At 37.6% G+C, this 24,755-nt stretch overlaps 1 protein-coding gene across 5 annotated transcripts in view; it reads right to left on the reverse strand.

The window, feature by feature from the left end:
- SMURF2 (SMAD specific E3 ubiquitin protein ligase 2) overlaps positions 1 to 24,755 on the reverse strand; it is a 167,557-nt gene that overhangs the window by 80,635 nt on the left and 62,167 nt on the right. For all 5 annotated transcript variants that reach the window (XM_061615549.1, XM_061615548.1, XM_061615551.1 and 2 more), the window contains exons 2-3: positions 6,826 to 6,864; positions 5,094 to 5,202 (exon numbers count right to left, since the gene is read on the reverse strand). In XM_061615549.1, the coding sequence (XP_061471533.1) occupies positions 5,094 to 5,202; positions 6,826 to 6,864 (148 nt within the window). The remainder of the gene's footprint in view (positions 1 to 5,093; positions 5,203 to 6,825; positions 6,865 to 24,755) is intronic.

Consider the following 24,755-nt stretch of genomic DNA (forward strand, 5'->3'; position numbering starts at 1 on the left):
AAGTGATACTTCCTCCCACCCCATTGCCCTCATTTTGGCTACTTGAAGGCCTATATGCAGAAAAGGATAAGATTTCACTTGAATGCCTGCAGACAAAAACATAGCAAACAACCACAGCAAGGAACAGCGCTGCTGTACCCACACACCTCTGATAATGAAGAGAGGGAGAAATTGTGCTCTGGTTACATTTATATTAAAAGCAGTGCACAGCTTTGTTTTGTTTTCAATAAAGTTGTCAGCAACATAAACATGAGATTAATGCAGGTTTCTGAGAAGCCATATTTCGATTTTATTCAACCTTGACAATACCAATTTAATACTATTCAGAAGGGAAGAGTGCCAGATAAATGAAAGGAGAGCTGATGTTTTATATTGTTTTTGTCTGCTTCAAAACCATAATATCTTATAGGGCACTAAAGAAAAAATGTGCTCACTATACAGTCTTTCCTAATGCTCGTTTAAAAAAAATTAATACCATGAAATAATCCAGTTAATATACTTAATTCATTATTGATATATACATTTATGTTTTCAGTTATCACAATTATTTGAGTGAGTTTTATTTGTTTGGGATAGTCAGTGGCTGCTGAGCCTATCACATCCATTCAGTTTAAAGAACTTAAGAATTGCTAAAGGACACACAGTTCCAGTGTCTAACAGAGGAACCAATGCAAAGTAGTTTTGCCAAATAATGTTTTTCCAAAGGAAGAAAAACATTTCCTTTATGGCTGAGTTGAGCTTTTTGCAAAGGTTTCTTCATGTAGACTACTGTGCAGCTGAAGGCTAATAAAAGTCCAGTGGTTTTTATTGCAGGTACACTGGAAGAACATTACTTTGTGTTCATTTCAAATCAAACTCCAGTATGAAATAAAAGAGCAGCTAAAACCCATCATTGATTGATTTATCAAAATGAGGACATTTCACACCATTCCTCAGAATCAATACCTTGGTCTTCTACCCTTTAACAGAAATTTTGAGAATGTCTCTGTGCGCACGCGTGTGTAAGCAAAGATAAAATTCTGAATGCTAGAATCCTAGAAATTAGTCTCCTGTTCAAATCTAGACAAACGAAATCATTATATTAGATCTGATTTTCAACTAAAAGATTAATCGACTCTCTCCTAGACCAAATTAAACATCTTTGCTGGTCAGGATGGACGTAATGCTTATATCTATAGTATAGGTCAGGAAACCATCAGCAATTTATTTTTTAATCCTGACAATTTTTTTTATAGCCTTGATTTCTCCATTCACAATACCAAATTTATCTAACCGATGTCATGCTAAATTTTCAAACTCTATCAACATAGGCATCACTCTTTAAAAACAGAAAAGTTATAAAATATAAAGTAAAAACAGGAAATTAGAAGAATGCATAAGGGGAACACAAACAAAAATGCAAAATATTTTGTTGACTTTCAAGTACATAACATAGAAAACATCAAATCTGGAAGAGGTCCAAGGTATTTCAATTCCCTCTCATCAAAACCTGAATTTTATTTATTTATTTAGAGATTTGTTAGATGCCCATCTGGCAGAAATTAATCTGCCACTCTGGGCGACTTACAACCAAACACAAGTACATTTCATATAAACATAATCAAATCCTAAAAATTAGAAAATAAAAATTAAAAGCTTAAACATTTAGACTGCCAGCCTAAATTTGAGATGAAACCCCCCAAGAACTGCAATCTGCCAGCCTAATCCCCTTCCCACGCCTGGGTAAAGAGCCAGGTCTTCAAGGTCTGCTGAAAGCATAGCAGGGAGGGGGCCTGACGAAGGTCAGTTGGCAACAAATTCCAAAGCGTAGGAGCCACGATAGAAAAGGCTCTAGACCTTGTCCTCACCAACCTCGCCTCTTTTACTGGAGATATAAGAAGTGAGCCATTCAAGGACGATCTTGTAAGCCGGCGCCCCTGGTGCGAATGAAGGCAACTCTTTAAATAGAGTGGGCCGGCCTCATGAAGAGCCTTATAAGTTAAAGCCAGGATCTTAAATTTGGCCCGTGCAATCACAGGTAGCCAGTGCAATTCCTTAAGAACTGGGGTGATATGGTCACAGTGGCGACTGCCCTTAATCAGGCGAGCCGCCGCATTCTGCACTAGCTGCAGCTTACGAACCGTAATCCAGGGAAGACCAACATATAAGGCATTACAATAATCTAGCTGGGATAAGACCATTAGAGATCAAATTAATTTTATGCCCATTGTAATGCAAAAAATAATTTAGAAGAATTCATCAAAAACCAAGTACTTGCAACATAATTTAAACATTGTTTTATAAGTGCATCACAACAAATCCATTTCATACTTAGATTTAGTCTCCATTATGTTTGTTGATTACCAAGCCAGGGCCTTCATAAGTGAAAGCTGTTATGAAGCCAAAAGTCAGATCCCCCTGCCCCCAAGTTCATTATGTATTTTTTAAAAATTTCAACATATTTTCTCCTGAAACAGGAGGGGGGGCATTAAAGGGATTTTATATTATGACAGTTCTAGGAACTTCACATATTTTCCCCTTTCCTCTGGTTGATCACCAGTGTTCTGCAGCCAAAGAGGAGACTAGGTTGGTATTTTGCCATTGAGACTCTGTTATGCTTGGCGGGCAAGCTATTTCCTATAACAATGAATGTGTCATAAGTCAGAGACCAGCATTCCCATGCAATTGCATGTTAGGATAAACATTATTATGCCTTCAGAATCCACTGTAAGATTATTTCAGAAGTGGATAAAATAGCAAATAATCACAGACTGCTGGAGTAATCACCGATGTTTGGTCGAAAACTACACATTATATGTATTATAATATTTTCTAGTATTCTGCAAAGGGAAAGGATTACCTACTATACATTCTGCACAGAGAGTTGCAAGAGTTATGTCAGCCTTCCCTAAGCTAGTGCTCACCAGGCTCTCTCTTTTTTCCTCTTCTTTTTCCAACTACTGCTCCCATTATTAGCCCTATCCAGCATACAGGTCATGGGACTTGTAGTGCAAAAAAACTGAAGGGCATCAGCTTGGGTAAGGCTAAGTTATGTTAAAATAAATACATTTAAAATACAGAAGGGGATTTTTTGTTCATTTTACTCATCAAAACCCTTGAATACTATAAAGATATGCAAAAACAAAAACCAGTACAGTCCCAAGCATGCTTACTGAGAAGTAAGTCCCATTAGATTAAACTGGACTTACTCCCAGATAAGTGTGTACAGGATTGTAGCCTGTGTCCACAAAGTCCCTTAATGCCTAGATTTAAAACACATCCTATGAATCCAAGATAGAATGCACAACTTTCTCAAAAAAGAAAATAGCACGACTCAAATTGTAGAAAGGAAACTAAATTCCATCAAATCACACCTATTACTTTTAAACAAGGGTGAAACATAATTAAAGGACAGCAAGTACCTTCACATCTCTTGCTTTTTCTGAGGGAAGGATACAGAAAATGGTGGCTGATTACCCTTCAAAGATTTAGAAGCTACCTCTTATTATTCCACAGGGCCAAGGACTCTTGTCCTGATCCAGAAAAACATGTCCTTAAGCATGGACTCAGAGCTGCCAACGAGCAGACTGCTGCATTCGTTTGAGTGGAGAGACCTATGCCTAAAACGTGCATTCCTTTGAGTATAGTGCACTTACTGAACCCCCACAACTGTAAAGAATCACAGGATCAGGCTAATACTAGATCACAACATTTGCCCAACTGCTACGTGTATTTAAGCATTAAGAATCAGCAGAACTTCCCTGCTCACCACCATTGCTTTGTGTTTTCTGCATGGCAAGTGAGGAAGAGGGCAATCAGACAGTCAGTTTCCTGACCCTGGCAGGAGCCATTCAAATACTTTGGCCAGCTGTCTTGGGTAAGACCTGAGGCATGGAGTGAAGGGAGACTTCCTTACTTCGCTCTTAAGTATATAAATTTGGGCCAGGCAACAGATGCCAGAAGATTTGCTTGGGGGGCTGAGGTCGGCTGCCACACCCCCAGGTCGCAAGCAGGGCCCCACCTGAGCAGCCTACTTCATAGAGGGTATATGAGTCCAGCAAGTCCCTCCCAGTGGCAGCAGGGAGGCTGGGGAAGAAACATGGGCCAGCAGGCAGGCTGTCCAATGGCACAATCCGATACATTGTAACCAATAAAGTAGTGGCCATGTTTAACTCACTACCAGCCTCAGTCTACTCATTGATCCTGGACTGCTCATTCCCCTGTGTATGGTGCACAGCATTGTCTTGTATTTCCCTTTCCTATTTTCCTTTTGATCGCACTCAAGTCTTATTAGGCTGTAGTGCAGCCTTTCCCAACCAGTGTACCTCCAGATGTTGTTGGACCACAACTCCTATCAGCCTCAGCCAACATTGCCAATGGCTGAGGCTGATGGGAGTTGTGGTCCAACAACATCTGGAGGCACACCGGTTGGGAAAGGCTGCTCTAGTGCAAGTAGATGCATAATATTTTTAAAGGGAACAATGGGGAAAATAACTTAGCAGCTGTTAAGCTAGCAACAGTGTTATTTCAAAGAACAATGAATGGCCATACTCAGGTGCTATCTAGAAGCATCTGCAAAGCTACAGAACCAACCACCCAATTAAAACTTGCATTTGTATACTGTAACCACTGAAAGCAAACTTGCTGTAAGAATAGCATGTTTTCAAAAAGCTGTCATCCTTATCTAGAGTAAACAACTTTTAATTAGAATTGTTATACATATATAAGAATTTATTACAATAAAAGCCCAACTAATTTTAGGCAAGAAACAAACTGCACAAATAAACTGAGAGAATGAAGGGGGAGAGGGGGAAAAAGATATAGTGCAGATCTTCGTCTCATGCCCGTGTTCACCCATTGTCACAAGAATAATGATACGCACCTGGTCCATTAAGCATTTTGACAGCTACAGATGAAAAGCACCACACAGTAACTAGACAGTTATTGTGCTTTAGCACAAAAAGAGAAACTACCTTTAAAAGCCAACAAATGTTTATTAACTCTCAGAAAAATAATCATCATCAGGGACTACCTGATCCCATATATTTCTATTCCATTAGCCACTACCCAGCTCAAAGTTTTGCGATATTTTGATAGTCCCTATCAACACCTACAAGTCATAATGCTGATTCCACTTTGGATCAAGGGTATTCTTCACAGTATCTGTAGAATGGCACTGACCAGATCCGTCAACCACCACTTTAGCAAATGGATCAGGAAGCCCTGTCAGAAGGGAGGAAAAATACATAATACGGTGGGAGTATAAATCAGATCATCTTAGTCATGACTGTTGCCACTTGTTGGCGTTCTGTAGGAATTTTAATTCCTCCAATTTTTTTTAAACAGTGAACAGTAATAGTACTCTTACTTTATTTGAGGAGCTTTAAGAAACGTTTACACATTTCAAATTGTTTTTGTACTCAACCATTTCTCAGGCTGAAAGCATCAAACCTTTGAAGCACTGCTACCAAAGTAACGTTTGAAAGTAAAGAAGGGAGAAATTCACTGGTTCTTTTTCTGTAAGGAAACCTACAAGGAAGTCAATAGCCTGTCTTTTTATTTATTTGTTCATTTCAACACATATGCCATTCAGAGTTTGTTTGCTTGGGCTCATGGCACAGGTGCCTCAATACACAGAATACTGTCATCCTAAATACTAGAAGAAAATTGGTTCTTTACAAATGTTCTCACAACTCAAATACTTTGAAGAATGGGAATGCTTTTTTTGTAGTTCCAAAATCAACGCACCTGGCCACTTCTTGAAACCTCTAATTGTGTAACCACAGACTAAAGAATGTATATAGCAATTTACAAATTTATAAATATTCTATAGTACGCAGGAGACCACAGCCAAAACCAAGGCTTTTCAACTGCTCTCACAACCAAATTTACCAAAGGGAAACCTGAATGAAAATACTTCTCACACCAGACTGTTGTACTGCTTTTCAACTGCTCTCGTATCAAATTCCCATGCTCCTTTTTGAGGCCCCACCTGCACTATGCATTTAAAGCAGTATTATATCACTTAAACAGTCACGGTTTCCCCTAAAGAATCCTGAGAACTGTAGCTTGTTAAGGGTGTTGAGAGGTGTAAGGAGACCCCTTTTCTCCTCACAGTGCTACAATTCCCAGAATGATTTAACAATCAAGCATTTCTGCCTGGGAACTCTGGAAACTGAAACTCTGTGAGGGGAATAGAGGTTTCCTAACAACTCTCAGCACCCTTAACAACATACATTTCCCAGGATTCTTTGGGGAAAGCCATGATTGTTAAAGTGGTATGATACTGCTTTAAACACATAGTACAGATTGCGCCTGAATTATTTTGGTATTCTGTGGTAACAGCTTTTAAAAAGGCAACACTATAAAAAGTGTGTGCGCTGTGTGTGTAATGTATACATATATATGTATAGCCATTTGGATTATTGCCTTGAATTTTAGGTGCAGTTAAAATATATCGGTGACCCATTTTTAGGTTCTCTTTCTACCAAGAAAATTACACAAAATCAAAAATTATCATCACACAAAACGCCTCCAACAGAACACCAAGTACTTAGACTTGCTGTATTCCAAATGGAACAATATCAATGCACTTTGTCTGCACAGTCCATAAACCAGAATACTTGGATTTGAATGGGCATATTTCCACAAAAGTTTCAATTTTAAATGAATTGCCACATTACTGCTCTCTGACTTAGTGCTTTGATTACAACATGGTAGCCAGTGTAAAGAGACAGTCAAAACTAATGTACAGAGTATAGATACATATATACAAATATTTAGTTTTATTTAAATATAAGCAGTATATAAATGGACTAAATAAATAATAAATAAATAAATACTTACGGAAAAAATCCTTTTTCACCAAATTTTTTGCACAGAGAACTGTAAGAAAAACAAAACCAGACGCACAATGAAATAAGTTTTAATTTATCTACAAACAATTTACAAGAGCATAACAGCACAATCACATGTATGTTTATGAAGCAGCAAGCCCCACTGAGCTCAATGGGTCTTACTTCCCAATAAAAATGTTCAGAATTGCAGCCTAACTGTGCATTCCTAAGAATGTTTACTCAGGAGTAATTTCCTCTATACCCTCCCATCTAATTAAGCCATCACACATTTTTATATATATAGTAATTTAAGTAACATTGGCTTATGAATACTTTTTCTTTTTACGTACTAAAAGTAAAACAAAAGCTGCCAGATCACACTTTGAATACTGTGTTCAGTTCTGGTTGCTACACCTCAAAAAAGGATATCGTAGTGCTAGAAAAGTTTCAGAAAAGGGCAACCAACATGATCACAGGACTAGAACAACTCCTCTATGAGGAAATGTTACAACATTTGCAGCTTTTTAATTTAAAAAAAAAGTGAGTTATGGAGGGACATGTTAAAGGTGTGTAAAATTATGCATTATGGGAGAAAGTGGAGAAAGAAGTTTTTTCCAGCTCTCATAATACTAGAGCCTGAGTCATCCAACAAAACTGAATATTAAGAAGATTTAGGACAGGGAAAAGGAAATACTTCACACAGCACATAGTTAAACTATGAAATTCACTACACAAGATTTAGCAATGGCCACCAATTTGGACAGCTTTAAAAGGGGGGGTTGGCAAATTCATGGAGGAGAAGGTTATCAGTGGCACCTAGTCATGATGGCTATGTACTGCCTCTAGGATCAGAGGCAGTATGCCTCTAAGTATCAGTTGCAATGGAACACAAGTAAGAACTGTGCTTTTATACTCATGTTCCCATTGAGGGCTTTCCATAGGCAACTGTTAGAACAGAGCGATAGATGAGATGGGCCTATGAGTAATCCTCCAGAAAGGCCTCTCATGTTCTTACATTAAGTTCCATACAGTCAATAATATTACTTTGGACTCCAGTTGTAACATCAATTTAAGTATCGTATTGTGAGATCTCTGCCCTCCCCTGAGAAAAACCAAAGCACGTGATGTTCAGAAATCCTGTTGCTGCAAAATTTGCAGGTTTATATAAACTATTAAATAAAAGACAATTAGGAATATGATAGTAGAAGTCTTCAAACATTTCATTGTCATTCTTCTCTCTTAATCTATTGATGTATTTGCATATCCCAACTAAAAAACATTACAAAACATGGTTATTTTCAGTTTATTTGCAGAATGAACACCAGCCATGTTCTAAAAATATGTTCTGATGTAACTGTGAAAAGGTCAAAGATTGTTCACGTATTTCATTTCAAATTTGACAAAAAATCTCGCATGTACAACTTGGAGTAGAAAGTGCCCCACAAAGATTCCTTATAGAGATCCCCACAGGGGAAAGGTGCCCATTCCCTGCTTAAACAGACTATGGATCCTCTCCAATGTCACTCCCACCCAAGCAAAGTTGCAACAAGTAAATATACAATTGCAACACCCAATATAACATTGCTATAAGGAAAGCGAAAACCCCACAGAGCCTGGCCAATTAGTCAGCAGGTAAAATTCCTCCCCAAGCCTGTTAACCAGTGGCTGACCAGAGTCCAGAGTAATACTCTGCAATAAGTCACCCAAAGAGAAACAAACAGGATGAAGATAGAACATAATTAGCAAAAGAGGGTGGGTGGGAAGGGAAGTTGACAATTAACTGATGAAGTATTTGTTGGGCAGTTCCTACTTATGTCCCAGCTCTCCCGCCCCAGAGTCAACCAAAACATCCAATTGGCTCCCCCAGGGAACAGCCCTAACCACTCTCCAGCACAGCCAGCCAAAGTGCTAGGACAGCAAGGACACACAGCTGGATGACTCAAGGCTACACTCCCCCAGTCCACTTATGAATGGAAATGGACTGCCTTCAAGTCGATCCCAACTTATGGCTATCCTACGAATAAGGTTTTCATGGTAAGCAGTATTCAGAGGGGGTTTACCATTGCCTCCCTCTGAGGCTAGTCCTCCCCAGCTGGCTAGGGCCTGCTCAGCTTGCCACAGCTGCACAAGCCAGCCCCTTTCTTGTCCGCAACTGCCACCTGGGAGGCAATGGGCTCCTTGGGACTATGCAGCTTGCCCACGGCTGCACAGGTGGCGGGGCACGTAACCCCTGAGCCACTCATTGTGGGGGTGATCTTTAGCTGGCCCTTTATACCCAGGAGACACAAGCGGGGATTTGAACTCACAGACTCTGGTCTCCTAGCCAGGCTCTCCTCCCCACTGTGCTATACCAGGGCATAAATCGGGAACCCCTGGTGAGTCAGAGGAATTTCCACATACCCAGAAGAACGCTGCCTTTTAATGCATCCTTTTTGAAGCATGAAAATGAACATTGATTTCCATGTCGTCCCCATTTTTTAAATTGCATAAAATAAAGCTGGAGTGGCACACAGATCAGACTGAAGAACTAGAGACAAGTTAAAGTGCACATTTTACACACAAGCACACAAACAACAGTGTTTTTGTTATTTTGTCTAGGTGCAGAACAACTGCTCCAACAAAACCTAATCTAGCAGTCAACTTGTTAAGACGCACCAAGGACCACATATATGTTATAGATCTTACCCTATGTGTGACAGATAATTTACATATCATTTCCTTTAGTACTGAAGGGGCCAGGCTATTGAAAGAGACTATGCTGCATTTATTGAATGTGAGCAAACAAAGTTTAGTTCCTTTGAAATTGCTTCCTTCTTTTCAGCCCTTAAAGCATTTTTGGCATCACATATAAAATCTCAACAATTTAACAAAAATGGGATTCTCAGGTCTGGCCAGAATTCTTATGCCACATTAAAATGCTCTGGAGCTTCAGGCCTGCCTCTGCTCAACTGAAACAACAGCGTAAATATATTAGCAGATATTCTGAAATAAATATTGCTGCCTCTGAGCAAATGTCAAGTTTACCTAAGAAGTAAAATATTAGGATGCAGCTGATTATCTGCAAGCCTGGCAGCTCCATATGAATTTGTTTGCTTCATAAATTGAGCAACAATATTCCTAAAATAGTTTGAAATGTTTGTCTACAAAAGTAAAACATTAAACAGTGAGAAAAGACCTTTTTTCACTGTACCTCTTCAAGATGCCAAAAACCAAAAATGTAAATGATTAGATTAATGACTACATAATTGTCTCGTTCACAAATCACACCAAACCAGAGTTTAAAAACGATAGTTTAAGAACTGTGATTTAAATGTGAATGCACAGTGTGCTGCTGCACACTGTTGAAGAGTTCTCACTCCACTCCTCCCTGCTCCTACTGCTGCCACGCAACCAGGAAACAGGCAAGAGCCTGGCTTGTTGTGACATCTGAACAGGCTCGTGGTTTGCTTCTGCACACTCACATTAAACCATAGTTTGTTTTTTAACTACAATTTAAGGTAACATGTAAACCAGACCCACATTTGCACATGATTAGAAATCCTTTACAAAACTAATTTGTAGGATTTGTTCAGACTATATAAAAAACAAACTTAAGCCATTTTGGGCAGATAGTGACAATCAGAAAACATTTGGTGCTAATCCATACTGTGGGACTACAGTGTTAAGACTGGAAATTAGCCTTTGCCTGCTTCCAGATTGAACTTTGAATCCTCTGATATCATATGATGGCGGATGAATGAAAGGTGGGTGGTCTCACCCACCTGTTAAAAATGGCCCATGGAGGGTAGGTCAGTTCTGGATCCAGACCTCAAGCTAAAAAATGTTCCCCTCATATAAAAAACTGGTGTTTTTTTTGTTTTTTTACACATTTTATCTCAGGATAAAAACACAGGCTCACCAAATAGAATATAGTTTATACATAATGAATTAATATGGATTGCACAGAAACCATGGCTTTATCTTTGATTTCTTCCTGCTTTGCTCCTAGTATTCAATTCATCACTTAGTCCTCTTGCTTCTCCCTATACACTACCTTCTACATTACCCAAACGATGTTATTTCCTTTACATATACTTGGGTAAAAGTCTGTTTCATATTCTGATCATCTGCTGCCTTGACTACTGCATCCTTCTTCTTGGATCCTTCCTTTCACACCCCACACCAAAATTCTACTGCCAAAATAATTAATATCTCCTTATCAGATGATGTTCCCTCACAAATCTTCACAATTTCTCATCCCCTTCTATATCCAGCAAAAAATATAGTATTGTACCTTCAAAATTCTCTAGAGCCTTCCTGTCTCCCATTTCTCTAGCCTTATTTCCTAATAGTCCTTGCCTGTGACCATTCACCCTCCAACTTTACCATCCTCAAGACATTTCAGTGTCTCCTGTTCTCTCAGATGACTACCTCTATTCTCCTAAAACTCACTCCCATACTCCTAGAACAACTCTTCCTTCAAATCCCTCCTCAAAGCCCACCTTTCCCTTAAAGACTTCTGCTGAAATAAAGTTTGAATTAGAAACCATGGTACACATAATAACTCATTTCCATCCCTTTCTACTAATGCCACTCTTTTCTCACTTGCTTTTTGTCTTTCTAGCAAATGCAAACTTAAATCTTCAGGGAGGCAACTGTCTTTTGCTTACGTTGCTACTATGTAAAAGACTAACATATAATGGCAATAACAATTATTTGGGGCTGAATGGTCATGAGTTGGAGAAAAGTTCATCACTTGTTTGTTTTATAGCGAACACTATCTCCTTAGTACAGAGAAGATACTGGTGTTAAGCTGTCACCAAAACAGACAATCTAACATCACTCATCTGAACGTTGGGTTTTCTTCTTATCTTTCATTTTCCCTCAAACACACATCCCATTTCTCCACACACTTGCATCATTCAATTAAAATGACTAGGACTTGGTCCTCAGTTAAAGTTGCAGCCATTGTTTTCATGGGGTGCTTCCAGACAAGGTGTTTACTGTCCAATTGCTATGGCTTGGTTTACTATAATTACATTGGGGGCGGCACACAACATCACATTCCATTTGTAATTAATTCATTTTTTCCCATTACTGTGCCTTTTTTCTTACCATGGAAAATCCTTTATGGAGGGAGCAGAATAGCAGCGCAATCTCTCTGCAGAAAATGGACAACTGAGCTAAGGTGGAAGGAGTGGTCCCTGGGAAAGTTGAACGGCGTGTTGGAGATGCCCTTCCTTTATTTCTTGCCATCAATTTCCAGTTGCAGAGCCATTTCATTTCCTGAATTACGAGTCCTTTCCTAAGAGCTTTGCTTTTTGGCTCCTTTGCAATGTTTTGCCTGTAGCATTTCAACTCTCAAAAAAAACCTTAATTAATTGCTTCTTCTCCTGGAACAAGATGTTCTCAACTCCCACATTGCTGCTTGCTTCTCTGTGTAATGATAGTAACAGCACAATAACAATACCAACTAAATTCTAGTGGTATTGTATAACTGACTAGAAAAATCAAGGAGGAAGTTTAAAACTTCCTTTTGCCCTATAAGGGCAAATTTCCTAGTTGGGTTATAAAACTTATTAGAAACCTCAGGACTTACAGCCCAATTATAACAATGTTTATTCAAAAACAAGGTTGTGATCTTTTTGCTCTGGGCTGCAAACAGTTTTTAAAAACAACAGTTAATTCTCGGAGCTGTACAACTGCACTGTAGTGAAATACACACCAATTGTTAAGGACTGGTGCATGTGCACCGATTTGAAACTGGGAGGGAGGGAGGGAGGGAAAGAGAGAGAGAAAGAGAGAGAGAGAGAGAGTTCAAAGGGTGAGAACTGGGTGTGTTTCAACTGTGAAGAGTCAAGAAAGGGAAGGGGACAACACTATCCACTGGGCTATGCCCCACCAACTATGTGGGTGAAAGACAGCAATCTGAACATGCACACAGATCATTATAACCACCACCACCCCGAGTTGTGTACAGTGAATTGCAATTCACTTGTATCTTACATGAGAAAAGCAATTAGTTCATAGTGCTAAGAGCTAACATTTGGAAGTACCAACAGAAATATAAAATCATCCTCTCCTAATCATTTAGAGAGGGAAACAGCTATTTTTTTGTGCATCCCACTGACACTCAAACTAATATTTTCATTCTTGTTAGTCTAAACAGTTCTTGCATATTCCAAACATGCATATCGATCCTGACAAGCATGTATTGCAACTTCACACTTCTGCTCAAGGTTGGAGCGGAGGGAAGGAAGACACATGTAGCATGCTTTCATTACACAAGTCTCTCAGGAAAAGCCTAAGGGCTAGCACAGGTTAACACCACTTGGCAACCATCACCATTTACTTTTTCAGAACAACAGTGCATTTTCTTTACTATATAAGACAGAGAAAGCATGCCTGTAGTACTGTGATCAGCACAGTCCCGGGTTTATGACTATTCATGACTCAGCCATACTCAGAGTAAGCACATTGATTTTAATGGGTCTACTCAGAATATGACCTAGATAGCACTCTCTGGCTCTATCGAAGAACCTGAAAAAAACCTGGTATCAACACTTCCATTTAAAAAAGACATGTGAAGTGAAAACATAGGAAAACATGTAAATTATTAATATTATAGTGAGTTTCCCAGCCTTAAAGAACTGTATTTCGGTATGCTGAAATTACTAAGTTCCACCATTCACCTAAATATCATAGGCAAATATATTATTGCATAAGGGCAAAATACACTACCTTTATACTAATAATGACTCAGGCTCTCTCAGAAAACATAATGAAAAATAGAGCCCACACTAAAAATACCTAAGCCTGTTTGTTTTCAGTACTTCTAGGCAACCTTCCCGGGCAAACTCTCACCAAGGTAGCCTACAAACATAATTAAAAACAAAAATCAAAATACAACCATATTCATCTCATTACAATTAGAAAACTCTACATAGCACCGCAAATCAGATAAAACAGATTAAGACAATTAAAATGAAAATCGACACAGGTTAAACAGTTAAAAGTCCAACATCTTAACTAAAAGCAGATCAAGCACACAACAGTTTAAGGTCCGTTTTAAAAGCTAACAAAGATAGAATCAATTGAATATCACTTGAGAGGCAATATAACTTGGGGCCACTACTGAAAAGGCTGTGTCTGGTACACACTGATCAAATTGATCTTGATGGCAAACCTGTGAACCAAGCCTCTGAGGCCAATCTCAAGGGTGAAGCAGATACATATAGGGGCAGTCAGTCCTTCAAATAGCCTGGTTCCCAACAGTTTAGGGCTTTAAAAGGTTGATACAGCTACTTAGAATGTATTATACCAGTTTCTAGGCCCACTTCAAAATCCTGGCTCAAAAATGCATCCAGGTGGCTATGTCCTTAATGCTGAGGTTTCTGAGTCATCTTCAAAGTTCAACACATTATAATCATCTAATCTAGGTATAACCAGGGCATGAGTAACACAGGCAAGATCAGCCTTCTCTCAATGGAGTTGGTTTGGGAGCTCCGAAGCTAAGCTGCAAAAAGGCATTTTTAGTCACAGATGCACCTCCATGAAGATCCCCAGTCCCTGGACCTTTCAGGGGGAATATAAACCTGTCCAAATCCAGATGCAAACATTCAACTAGAGAAACTGGCTTCCAATTCACATTTTATCTGGATTAACCTTAATTCATACTAAAGCTCTAGTGCCTCTAGGATGCACACCTCAGCATGGTGAGGGGGTTTGAGAGTGTCGAAGAAGCTGAGAGCAATGCCATCAGGAGTCTAGACCAAGAGGCTAGACTCTTAGCCGGAGCACCCAAGGCGGAATGGTCAAAGCTGAGACAACAGACTAAGATGCATCCAAACTCCGAGAAAGGCAATGGTAAACCAACTCTGAATACCTCTTACCATGAAAACCCTATGAACAGAATATCCAAAATACAACACTGGAAGATGAGACCCCCAGGTCAGATGGCACTCAACGAGCTACTGGAGAAGAACAAAGGACACGTAGCACTGTGACTAATGATGCAGCTGGGTCAAAGCCGAAAGGAAGCCCAGAGGCTGATCTGCACAGATGCGAAAGGAGGGTCCGGAGTTGTACGACGCACACAATAGGAACATGGAATGTGAGAAGCATAAACCAGGGGAAGTTAGAAATTATCAAGCAAGAAATGGAACGTATCAACATTATAATACTTGGCGTGAGTGAATTAAAATGGACTGGAATGGGATATTTTCAATCAGGCAACTACAAAATATTTTATGCAGGAAATGAGAAATTACGAAGAAATGGGGTTACTTTAATAGTGAGAAGTGATGAAGCAAAAACAATTAAGAGCTATAACGCAAGGTCTAAGCGAGTGATATCAATGAGATCTAATGGGAAACCTATTCACATAACCATCATCCAAGTCTATGCTCCAACAGCAAAGACAGAAGAAGAGGAATTGGAGAGATTTTACGCAGAAGTACAGGAAGAAATTGATCACACACCAAAACAAGATGTGCTGATAACCATGGGGGACTGGAATGCAAAAGTAGGGAACAGAAAAGAATAAGACATTGTGGGAAAATGGGGCTTAGGAGATAGAAATGAAGCAGGAGAAAGACTTATCGAGTTGTGAAGCCAGTAATTTGTGCCTCGCAAACACATTTTTTGAACAACCAAAATGACAACTGTATACATGGACATCACCAAATGGTCAATATAGGAATCAAATTGATTATATGATTGGTAGCAGAAGATGGAGAAGTTCCATACTTTCTGCAAAAACAAGACCAGGAGCAGACTGCGGTACGGATCATGAACCGGTAATATCGAAAATCACAGTAAAGCTAAAGAAGAACAAAGCAATCATAATGCCAAAATAGAATTTAAATAACATCCCAGAAGAATATAAAGATCAAATAAGGTTTGAGGTTTTAAACTTAGTTGACAGAGAACCAGAAGAACTATGGACTGAAGTCAGAGACATTATCAGGGAAGAATGCAAAAAGACAATACCTCTAGTTAAAAACAAAGACCTCAATGGATGACCGAAGAAACTCTTAAAATGGTTAAAGAGAGAAGGAAAGCAAAAGCAAAAGGAGATAGAAACACAGTCAGAACCCTAAAAGCAACAATACAGCGACTAGTATGTATAGAGAAAGAGAACGATTACAATAACTGTAGAGAAATAGAAGAGGACAACAAAAAGGGAAGAACAAGAGCCCTATTCCAAAAGATTAGAGAAATTAAAGGGAAATTAAAACCAAGAGTCGTGATGTTGAATAATCAATAGGGGAACACACTGACTGACCAACATGAAATAAAAGGAAGATGGAAGCAATACACTGAAGAACTCTATAAAAAAGATGCAAGGAAGAACCGTATGATGAAGAACCAGAAATAATGTTAGAATGCGAGGTGAAAGCTGCTCTTCAAATACTTGAAAGAAACAAATCACCAGGAACAGATGGCATACCAATAGAGTTGCTACAAGCTACTGAGACTGTATCTGTCCAAAGTTTGACAAAAATTTGTCAAGAAATATGGAAAACTAAACAATGGCCCACAGACTGGAAGCATTCAATATATATCCCAATTCCTTTTTTTAAAAAAATAATTTTTATTCAAAGTTTCAGAAAACAAAACAAAGTCAAAAAACAAAAACATAATAGTACAATAAAAATCTTGACTTCTGATTTGTCGCAGATCAGCTATAAGTATATAATATATATCAAACCTGTCCCTTAATACATACAAGATCACTTTTCTCCATAGGCTATCTTAATTAATCGTCAAATCCCATTGTCATCATTTCATTTTGATCTTTCAGCAAAAAGTCTAAGAGAGGCTTCCATTCCTTAAGAAATGTATCTGTCGATTTTTCTCTAAGTAAGCATGTCAATTTATCCATCTCTACTAAGTCCATTAATTTCAATAATCATTATTCCGTTGTTGGTGTTATTTAGTTGCATTTCTAATTTTCCACTTTTGTGCATATAATAACCTTGCTGCCGTAATCATATATAATATTATTCTTCCATATTTCTTTTCTATTTGTTTATCCATAAAACCCAATAAAAAAAATTCTGGCTTTAATTGAATATTTATCTTTAGAATTTTTTGCATCATCCTACCTATCTGTGCCCAAAATGATTTCGCCTGTTTACACAACCACCACATATGATAACATGATCCTTCTTGGTGTTTACATTTCCAACAAACATTAGGAACATTGCTATACATTTTTGACAACTTTTCTGGAGTCATGTACCAACGATACATCATTTTATAAAAATTTTCTTTAAGATTGTAACATAGTGTAAATTTCAATCCTTTTTTCCACATATTTTCCCATTGATCCATTTGTATGTTATAACCAAATTTTTTTGCCCATTTTACCATACACTCTTTTACTTGTTCTTCTTCCATTTCCATTTTTAACAAAAGTTTATACATTTTCGCAATTATACATTCATCATTTGTACACAGACATATTTCAAAATCAGATTTACTTATTTCACAACCATACATTTTCTGATCCATTTTATATCTTTCCAACAATTGTAAATAGGCAAACCATTGAGAACTATATCCTTCATTAGTTGTTCTCTCTGTTTCGTTATATATTCTCCATGCACATTTTCTAATAGTTCTTGATAAGTTAACCATTTCTCTTTTCCGGCCATTTCTCTTCTATAGAACGCTTCTTGACTTGAGACACATAATGGTATTTTGGAACAAAACCTTGGTTTATATCTATTCTATATTTTCAACAAAGGACGTCTTATAAAATGATTATTAAAGTCCACATTAACTTTTACTTTGTCATACCATAGATATCCATGCCAGCCCCACTTCAGGTTGTGGCCCTCCAAATCCAATAGTCTTTTATTCCTCAGTAAAATCCATTCTTTTATCCAGACCAAACAACAAGTAGCAAAATAAAGTCTCAGATTTGGTAGTCCCAATCCTCCTCTTTCTTTGGAATCTTGTAATAGTTTAAATTTAACTCTTGGTTTTTTTCCCTGCCATACAAATTTAGAAATGTCTTTTTGCCATTGTTTAAAAGGTAAATTAGAGGATATTACAGGTATTGTTTGAAACAAAAACATCATTCTCGGTAATACATTCATTTTTATCACAGATATTCTACCCATTAATGACAACTGTAGTTTATCCCATCTTGACATATCTTTCTTAATCTCTGTCCATAATTTTTCATAATTATTATGAAACAACTTTGAATTTTTATTTGTCATAATAATACCTAGATATTTCAACTTTTTGTCTATTGTGAAATCTGTCTTGTCCATTAACTCTTTTTGTTCCCTTAGAGATAAATTTTTCACCAACATCTTTGTTTTTTGATTATTAATCTTAAATCCTGCTAACGGTCCAAATTCTTTTAATTTATCCATCAATACATTAATTCCTTCCAAAGGATTTTCTAATACAATCATCAAATCATCAGCAAATGCTCTCAATTTATATACTTCTTTTTTTATCTTTAATCCCGAAATCCTTTTATCTTGCCTTATATCTCTAAGCAGCACTTCTAAGACCAAGATAAATAAAAGGGGAGATAACGGACATCCCTGTCTTGTACCCTTTTGTATTTCACATGAATCCGTTAAGCCCCCGTTGACAATTATCTGAGCCTTCTGAGATGTATAAATCAATCTAATCCATTTAATAAAATTATCTCCAAAATCCATTTGCTCCAGAACCTTAAACATAAATTTCCAATTCAAATTATCAAATGCTTTCTCAGCATCTAAAAAGATCAAAGCTGCTTGTTTATCATTTCGTTGTTCTAAATATTCCAACACATTCAAAACATTCCTGACGTTATCACATAGTTGTCTTTTAGGTAAAAACCCCGATTGATCTTCCTGGATAAATTGTTGCAATATTATTTTCATTCTTTCTGCCAAAATCATTGTAAATATTTTATAATCATTATTCAATAAAGATATCGGCCGATAATTTTTTGTTTTAGTTAGGTCCTGCTCCTCTTTAAGTATTAATGTTATATTAGCATTTTTCCAACTATCAGGAATCTTCCCCTCTTGCAAAATAGAATTCATTGTATACTGTAAAGGTAACAAGAGTTCCTCCTCTAAACATTTGTAGTACACTGCTGATAACCCATCCGGTCCTGGCGCCTTTCCTAATTTAATTTTACTTATAGCTTCAGATATCTCTCTTGACGTGATAGGGCCATTAATAGCTTGTCTCTGAAAATCTGTAATTTTAGGCAAATTCTGTTTAGATATGTACTCTTCTATTTTTTCAGAGGGAATTTCCTGACACTTGTATAAAGTTGAATAATACTGATGAAAAACCTTTTGAATTTTTGCGTTATCCGTCAACATCTCATCTCCTTCTTGTATCTTTAAAATAATATTTTTTTGTCTTTCTTCTCTTAATTTATAAGCTAACCATTTCCCTGGTTTATTTGCAAATTCAAAAGTCCTTTGTTTAGCAAAATTTATTTTCCTTTCAATTTCTCTCACTGTCAGCATTGATACTTGATTCTGTAACATTTTAATTTGATTTACAATAAAAACTTTAGTTGGATTCTTTTTCAATTCTTCCTCTTTTTGTTTTATTTCTTCCAAGATTAATTGCATTTTCTGTTGTTTCTTCTTTTTTAATTCAGAGTTGCATTTAATAAAATATCCCCTCATGAATGCTTTACTTGTATCCCAAACAATATTTTCATCTGTTTCATCTGTTATGTAAATTATGTTCAAAAAACTCTTAATTTCTTCTTACATTCTTGTACTACTTTATCATTCTGTAATAAAGATTCATTTAGTCTCCATCTAAATCCAAGATTTTTCTTTTTAAAAGTTAATATCACAGGATTATGATCAGAGAAAGTTTTTGGTAATATGTCCATCTTGGAGATGTCTTTCACTAGATTTTTAGACATCCAAATCATGTCAATCCTCGAGAATGCTTTGTGTCTTTCTGAAAAATAAGTGAAATCCTTTGCGTTATCATTTATGTATCTCCAGGCATCCACCAATTCTAAATTTTCCATCAACTCAAAGCAAATCTTCGGTAATTTACCCTGTGTCTCTTTAATGTTTTTCTCAGAAAGTCTGTCAATTTGTGGTGAGATTACTCCATTCCAATCACCCATAACACACCAGTGATCATATGAGAAATCTAACAATTTTTCCGTAAGTCCCGTGTAAAACCTTGTTTTATCTTCATTGGGGGCATAGATACCCACTATCAAATTTTTTATCCCCTGTAAGGTAATTTCAACCCCCACAAATCTGCCACTATCATCCGATAATATCAATTTAGGAGACAATTGTGGGTTAATATAGAGAACAACACCATTTATTTTTTTCAATCCAGCCGAAATAAATTCTTCACCCAAATTTTTACAAATCAAATATTTGGAATCTTTCTTCTTGATGTGAGTTTCTTGTAAACAAATTATATCCAATTTTAATTTTTTCAAATAGTGAAACACTTTCTCTTCTGTGGAGTATTGGCTCCATTTATATTCCAAGTTAGATATTTGTAATCCATCTTCAAGCGTGTATTTTAGAAAAGTCTGTACCTGTTGCTCCCATTGATCCATCCTCTTCTTTTCCTTCCTCTGCCTGTTCCTGTTGACTTTGTTTAATTTTGTCTTCTTCCATGTCTTTTGAAGCTTTTCTCAAGAAATCCCTTGCTTTTTGAACTGTATTCAATCGATACTTCTGTTGTCTAAATGTAAAGATCACTCCTTCAGGAACATCCCATCTAAATTGGATTTTGCATTGTTTAAGTTTTTCTGTAAAGAAAGCATATTCTTTTCTCTTGCGTAAAAGTCTAAAAGGAATTTCCTTCATCACAAGTATTTCCTTGCCATCAATTTTAAGGGCATTGTTAAAATGTTGTTGTAAAACCATATCTCCGGTCCTCTTTTTTACAAAATGGACAAGCACATCTCTTGGAATTTTTTTCATTATTGCATATCTGGAATTAATTCTGTAAACTTTGTCTATTTCAAATTCCATCAAATCTTCATTCCAATCCAAAAATTTTACCAAGGCGTTAACAATTTTATCTCTGATATCTTCACCTGTTTCCTCAGGAATTGCACAAAATCTCAAACAATGTTCTTTATCTCTAAGTTCCATCACAGCCATATAGTCCAAATTTTTTTCCAGTTCCTCATTTAATATATCTGTTCTGTTCTCCAAGGTTTGCACCTTTCCTTTAGTATTTTTTACATCCTCAGTTACTTGTCCAATTGTACCTTTAATCTCGTCCACTTCTTTTCTCATATGGTCCTTTATATCTTTCAGTTCTTGTTGCATTTTGCCAAATTCAGCTTTCATCTCCTGTCTGTCCTGTATCATTTCTTGTTTCAGATCATTAATCCCATCCATTATTTTCTGAAGCATATCTGGGGAAATAGCCCCTTCCTGTACATCAGTTGAACCTCTTCGCTCCAGAGCCTTAGCTGTTTTCCTGGTTGTCATTCTTAAAAGAAGCCTTTAATTTCTAATATTAACCACTGTTCCCAAACATAAAGGCAGTCTATTTCTTTTTTTTCCCCAACAACAAAAGAGTTAATATTCCAAGCCTGTTGACTTCTGGCCAGCACAGTTCTTATCTCCCTCACGTCCAAGAATGCAAAACAAATTTGGTTCACAGCACCGAACAATTAGTAACATACACGAACAGCAGATTCGTCCAAAGAAAGTAGTCCAAGAAAAAATAGTCCCAGATATAAATCAATCAAATAATCATCTAAATTAGAGTTTCTCATCGGATAAGTTGCCCATCATCCGTTTTAATCTTTATAATTCCAAATTCAGGCCAGCTTTTTGCCATAAGAAAATTAAAATAAGTTGTTTAAATTTTCTTTCCTCCTCCTTAATTCCTTGTATAAAAGAGAAAGTGTAACTCACCCAGGTATTTTAGTTGCTGATTCTTAAATAAATCTCTTTTGCTATAGTAATTTATGACAAATGATAAGATTAGACAGAAGGAGGCTCACCCGTTATAGATCGTTTAAAAAAATAATAAACGTCTCGCTTTTTTCAGCCCAGCTTGCTGGAAGTCCTGACTCCGTCCTCGGCTGTTAGGTATACCTTCCTTTCCCAGGAGATTCCTGATCAATTCCAGCCACCGACAGCCCAACGAAGTTTCTGAGGATAATCTCTTCGGTTCACCCTTGCCTGGGAGAACATTACACCAGTCAAAGTTTCCTCTTGACTGGTTTTTAACTGAAAAAAGCTTCCTCTGAGACAGAGCTCTCTCAGAGGCAGCCACAGGCGGAGCAATCCTGTGGATTCCAAACACAGGGGATCACAGAGAGTGCAGTAATTATCGAACTATTAATATCCCATGCAAGTAAAGTAATGCTCAAGATTCTACAACAAAGGCTCTTACCATATATGGAGCGAGAAATGCCAGATGTCCAAGCTGGATTTAGAAAGGGAAGAGTTACAAGAGATCATATTGCAAACATACATTGGATAATGGAATGGAGCAAGGAATTTCAGAAGGAAATCACCCTGTGCTTTATAGATTACAGCAAAGCCTTTGATTGTGGAGATCATGAAAAACTATGGAATGCTTTAAAAGAAATGGGGGTGTCACAGCATCTGATTGTCCTGATGTGCAACCTATATTCTGGACAAGAGGCTACTGTAAGGACAGAATATGGACAAACTTATTGGTTCCCAATTAGAAAGGGTGTGGGACAGGGGTGTATTTTATCTCCCTACTTGTTTAATCTATACGCAGAACATATCATATGGAAAGCGGGATTGGACCAAGAAGAAGGAGGTGTGAAAATTGGAGGGAGAAATATCAATAATTTAAGATATGCAGACGATACCATACTATTAGCAGAAACCAGTAATGATTTGAAACGAATGCTGATGAAAGTTAAAGAGGAAAGCACAAAAGCAGGACTACGGCTGAACGTCAAGAAGACTAAAGTAATGACAACAGAAGATTTATGTAACATCAAGGTTGACAATGAGGACACTGAACTTGTCAAGGACTGTCAATACCTTGGCACAGTCATTAACCAAAATGGAGACCATAGTCAAGAAATCAGAAGAAGGCTAGGACTGGGGAGGGCAGCTATGAGAGAACAAGAAAGGGTCCTCAAATGCAAAGATGTATTACTGAACACTAAAGTCAGTATCATTCAGACCATGGTATTCCCGATCTCTATGTATGGATGTGAAAGTTGGACAGTGAAAAAAGTGGATAAGTGAAAAATCAACTCATTTGAAATGTGGTATTAGGAGGAGAGCTCTGTGCATACCATAGACTGCGAAAAAGACAAATAATTCGGTGTTAGAACAAATTAAACCAGAACTATCACTAGAAGCTAAAATGATGAAACTGAGGTTATCATACTTTGGACACTATATGAGAAGACACGATTTACTAGAAAAGACAATAATGCTGGGAAAAACAGAAGGGAGTAGAAAAAGAGGAAGGCCAAAGAAGAGATGGATTGATTCCATAAAGGAAGCCACAGACCTGAACTTACAAGATCTGAACAGGGTGGTTCTCGACAAATGCTGTTGGAGGTCACTGATTCATAGGGTCGCCATAAGTCGCAATCAACTTGAAGGCACATAACAACAACAATACTAAAGCTGCTTCCAGAAGACCTGTTCATGATTTCCAGATCCTCCCTGAGACTAACAGGCAGAAATGAGAGATAGAGCTATCTGTCATCCATATATTGATGACACTGTAGCCCAAAGATCCAGAAGCAGTGTCATGTTGATGCTAAAAAGCATGGGGGAAAGGATGAACCCCTCATGCACCCCAAAGACCATGAGGTAGAATAGAAGTATCCCAGCATCTTTCCAAGTTTGTCCCTCCAGAAATGACCAAGACACCATAATTTTGTACCTTCTAGACCCAGTCTGGCAAGAAATCCCAGGAGGATATGATGCTATCAAAAATCACTGAGAGGTCTAAGAGAACCAGCAAGGTTGCATTGTTTTATTATTTATTAAATTTTATCCACCCTTCCTCCTAGAAGGTGTCCAGTGCAGCATTACCCAGTGTTCATTACCCACCAAGGTGATCAAAGCTGTTTCTAGAGTAGCCCTTTTGCAAACAAAAAGGTAACTTCCATCCCTCTTCCCCTCCCCTCTCCAAATTGTGAGCAGGACCCTCTACAGAGTCACAGTCAATTCCACAATTTTACGAAGTCTCCCTTCTCCCTGCAGCCTTTTGTGCCGCCTACTATGACATTTCAGAAAGTTCCTCAGCCTTCTGGAACAGATGTTCAGGGGCACAGGAGACTGTAGGTAAAATTGCTTTGCCCCTCTTCCATGAACAAGAGCATTCCGTGAGTAGAACTCCACCCACTGAATCTCTGAATCCAACCCCTGTATTTAAATATAAATATTTAAATCTTTCTTTAGAGTTATCCTAAAGCTAGAATCTGAAAGGACTACAAGGACATCAAGTCTAAACCTCTACTGCAAGGAAGGACTGTACAACCCAAACCTTACGTTTGTCACAAGGTGTTTCATAGAAAAGTACCCACAGAACTTCAGATGATTTAAACAAGCAAGGGCATACACTACAATAGAAGACAATCACAGTCCCCTCAATCTGATCCTAGAGGAAATTTATTCTGGATCTTATGGCATTCCCCTTCTGTTTCATGCTCAAGGTCTAAATAGAAAGTCTTCCCAACCTGAATTTTATAAAGCACATGTCCACCTCACCCAATATCCTGCCTCCAGCTGTGACAATTTACCATGCCACAAGATTAAATTAGAAGTACCCAAGATTTCAATGCTTATAGAAAATGTATAAAGTGGTTCATCAAAAAGTTTTCCAAGCAGTGTATAAATAAAATTACATATAAAACATGACTAAAATCCACAAACCACTGAATACACAAAAGACAGAAAATGAACCATCCCCCTAGCGATGGTTCATTTTCTGACCCCAATGGACACATCTGAAGCACCAAAACAA

The sequence above is a fragment of the Rhineura floridana genome, chromosome 3 (genome assembly GCF_030035675.1).
Source record: "Rhineura floridana isolate rRhiFlo1 chromosome 3, rRhiFlo1.hap2, whole genome shotgun sequence".
Classification (NCBI taxonomy): Eukaryota; Metazoa; Chordata; class Lepidosauria; order Squamata; family Rhineuridae; genus Rhineura; species Rhineura floridana.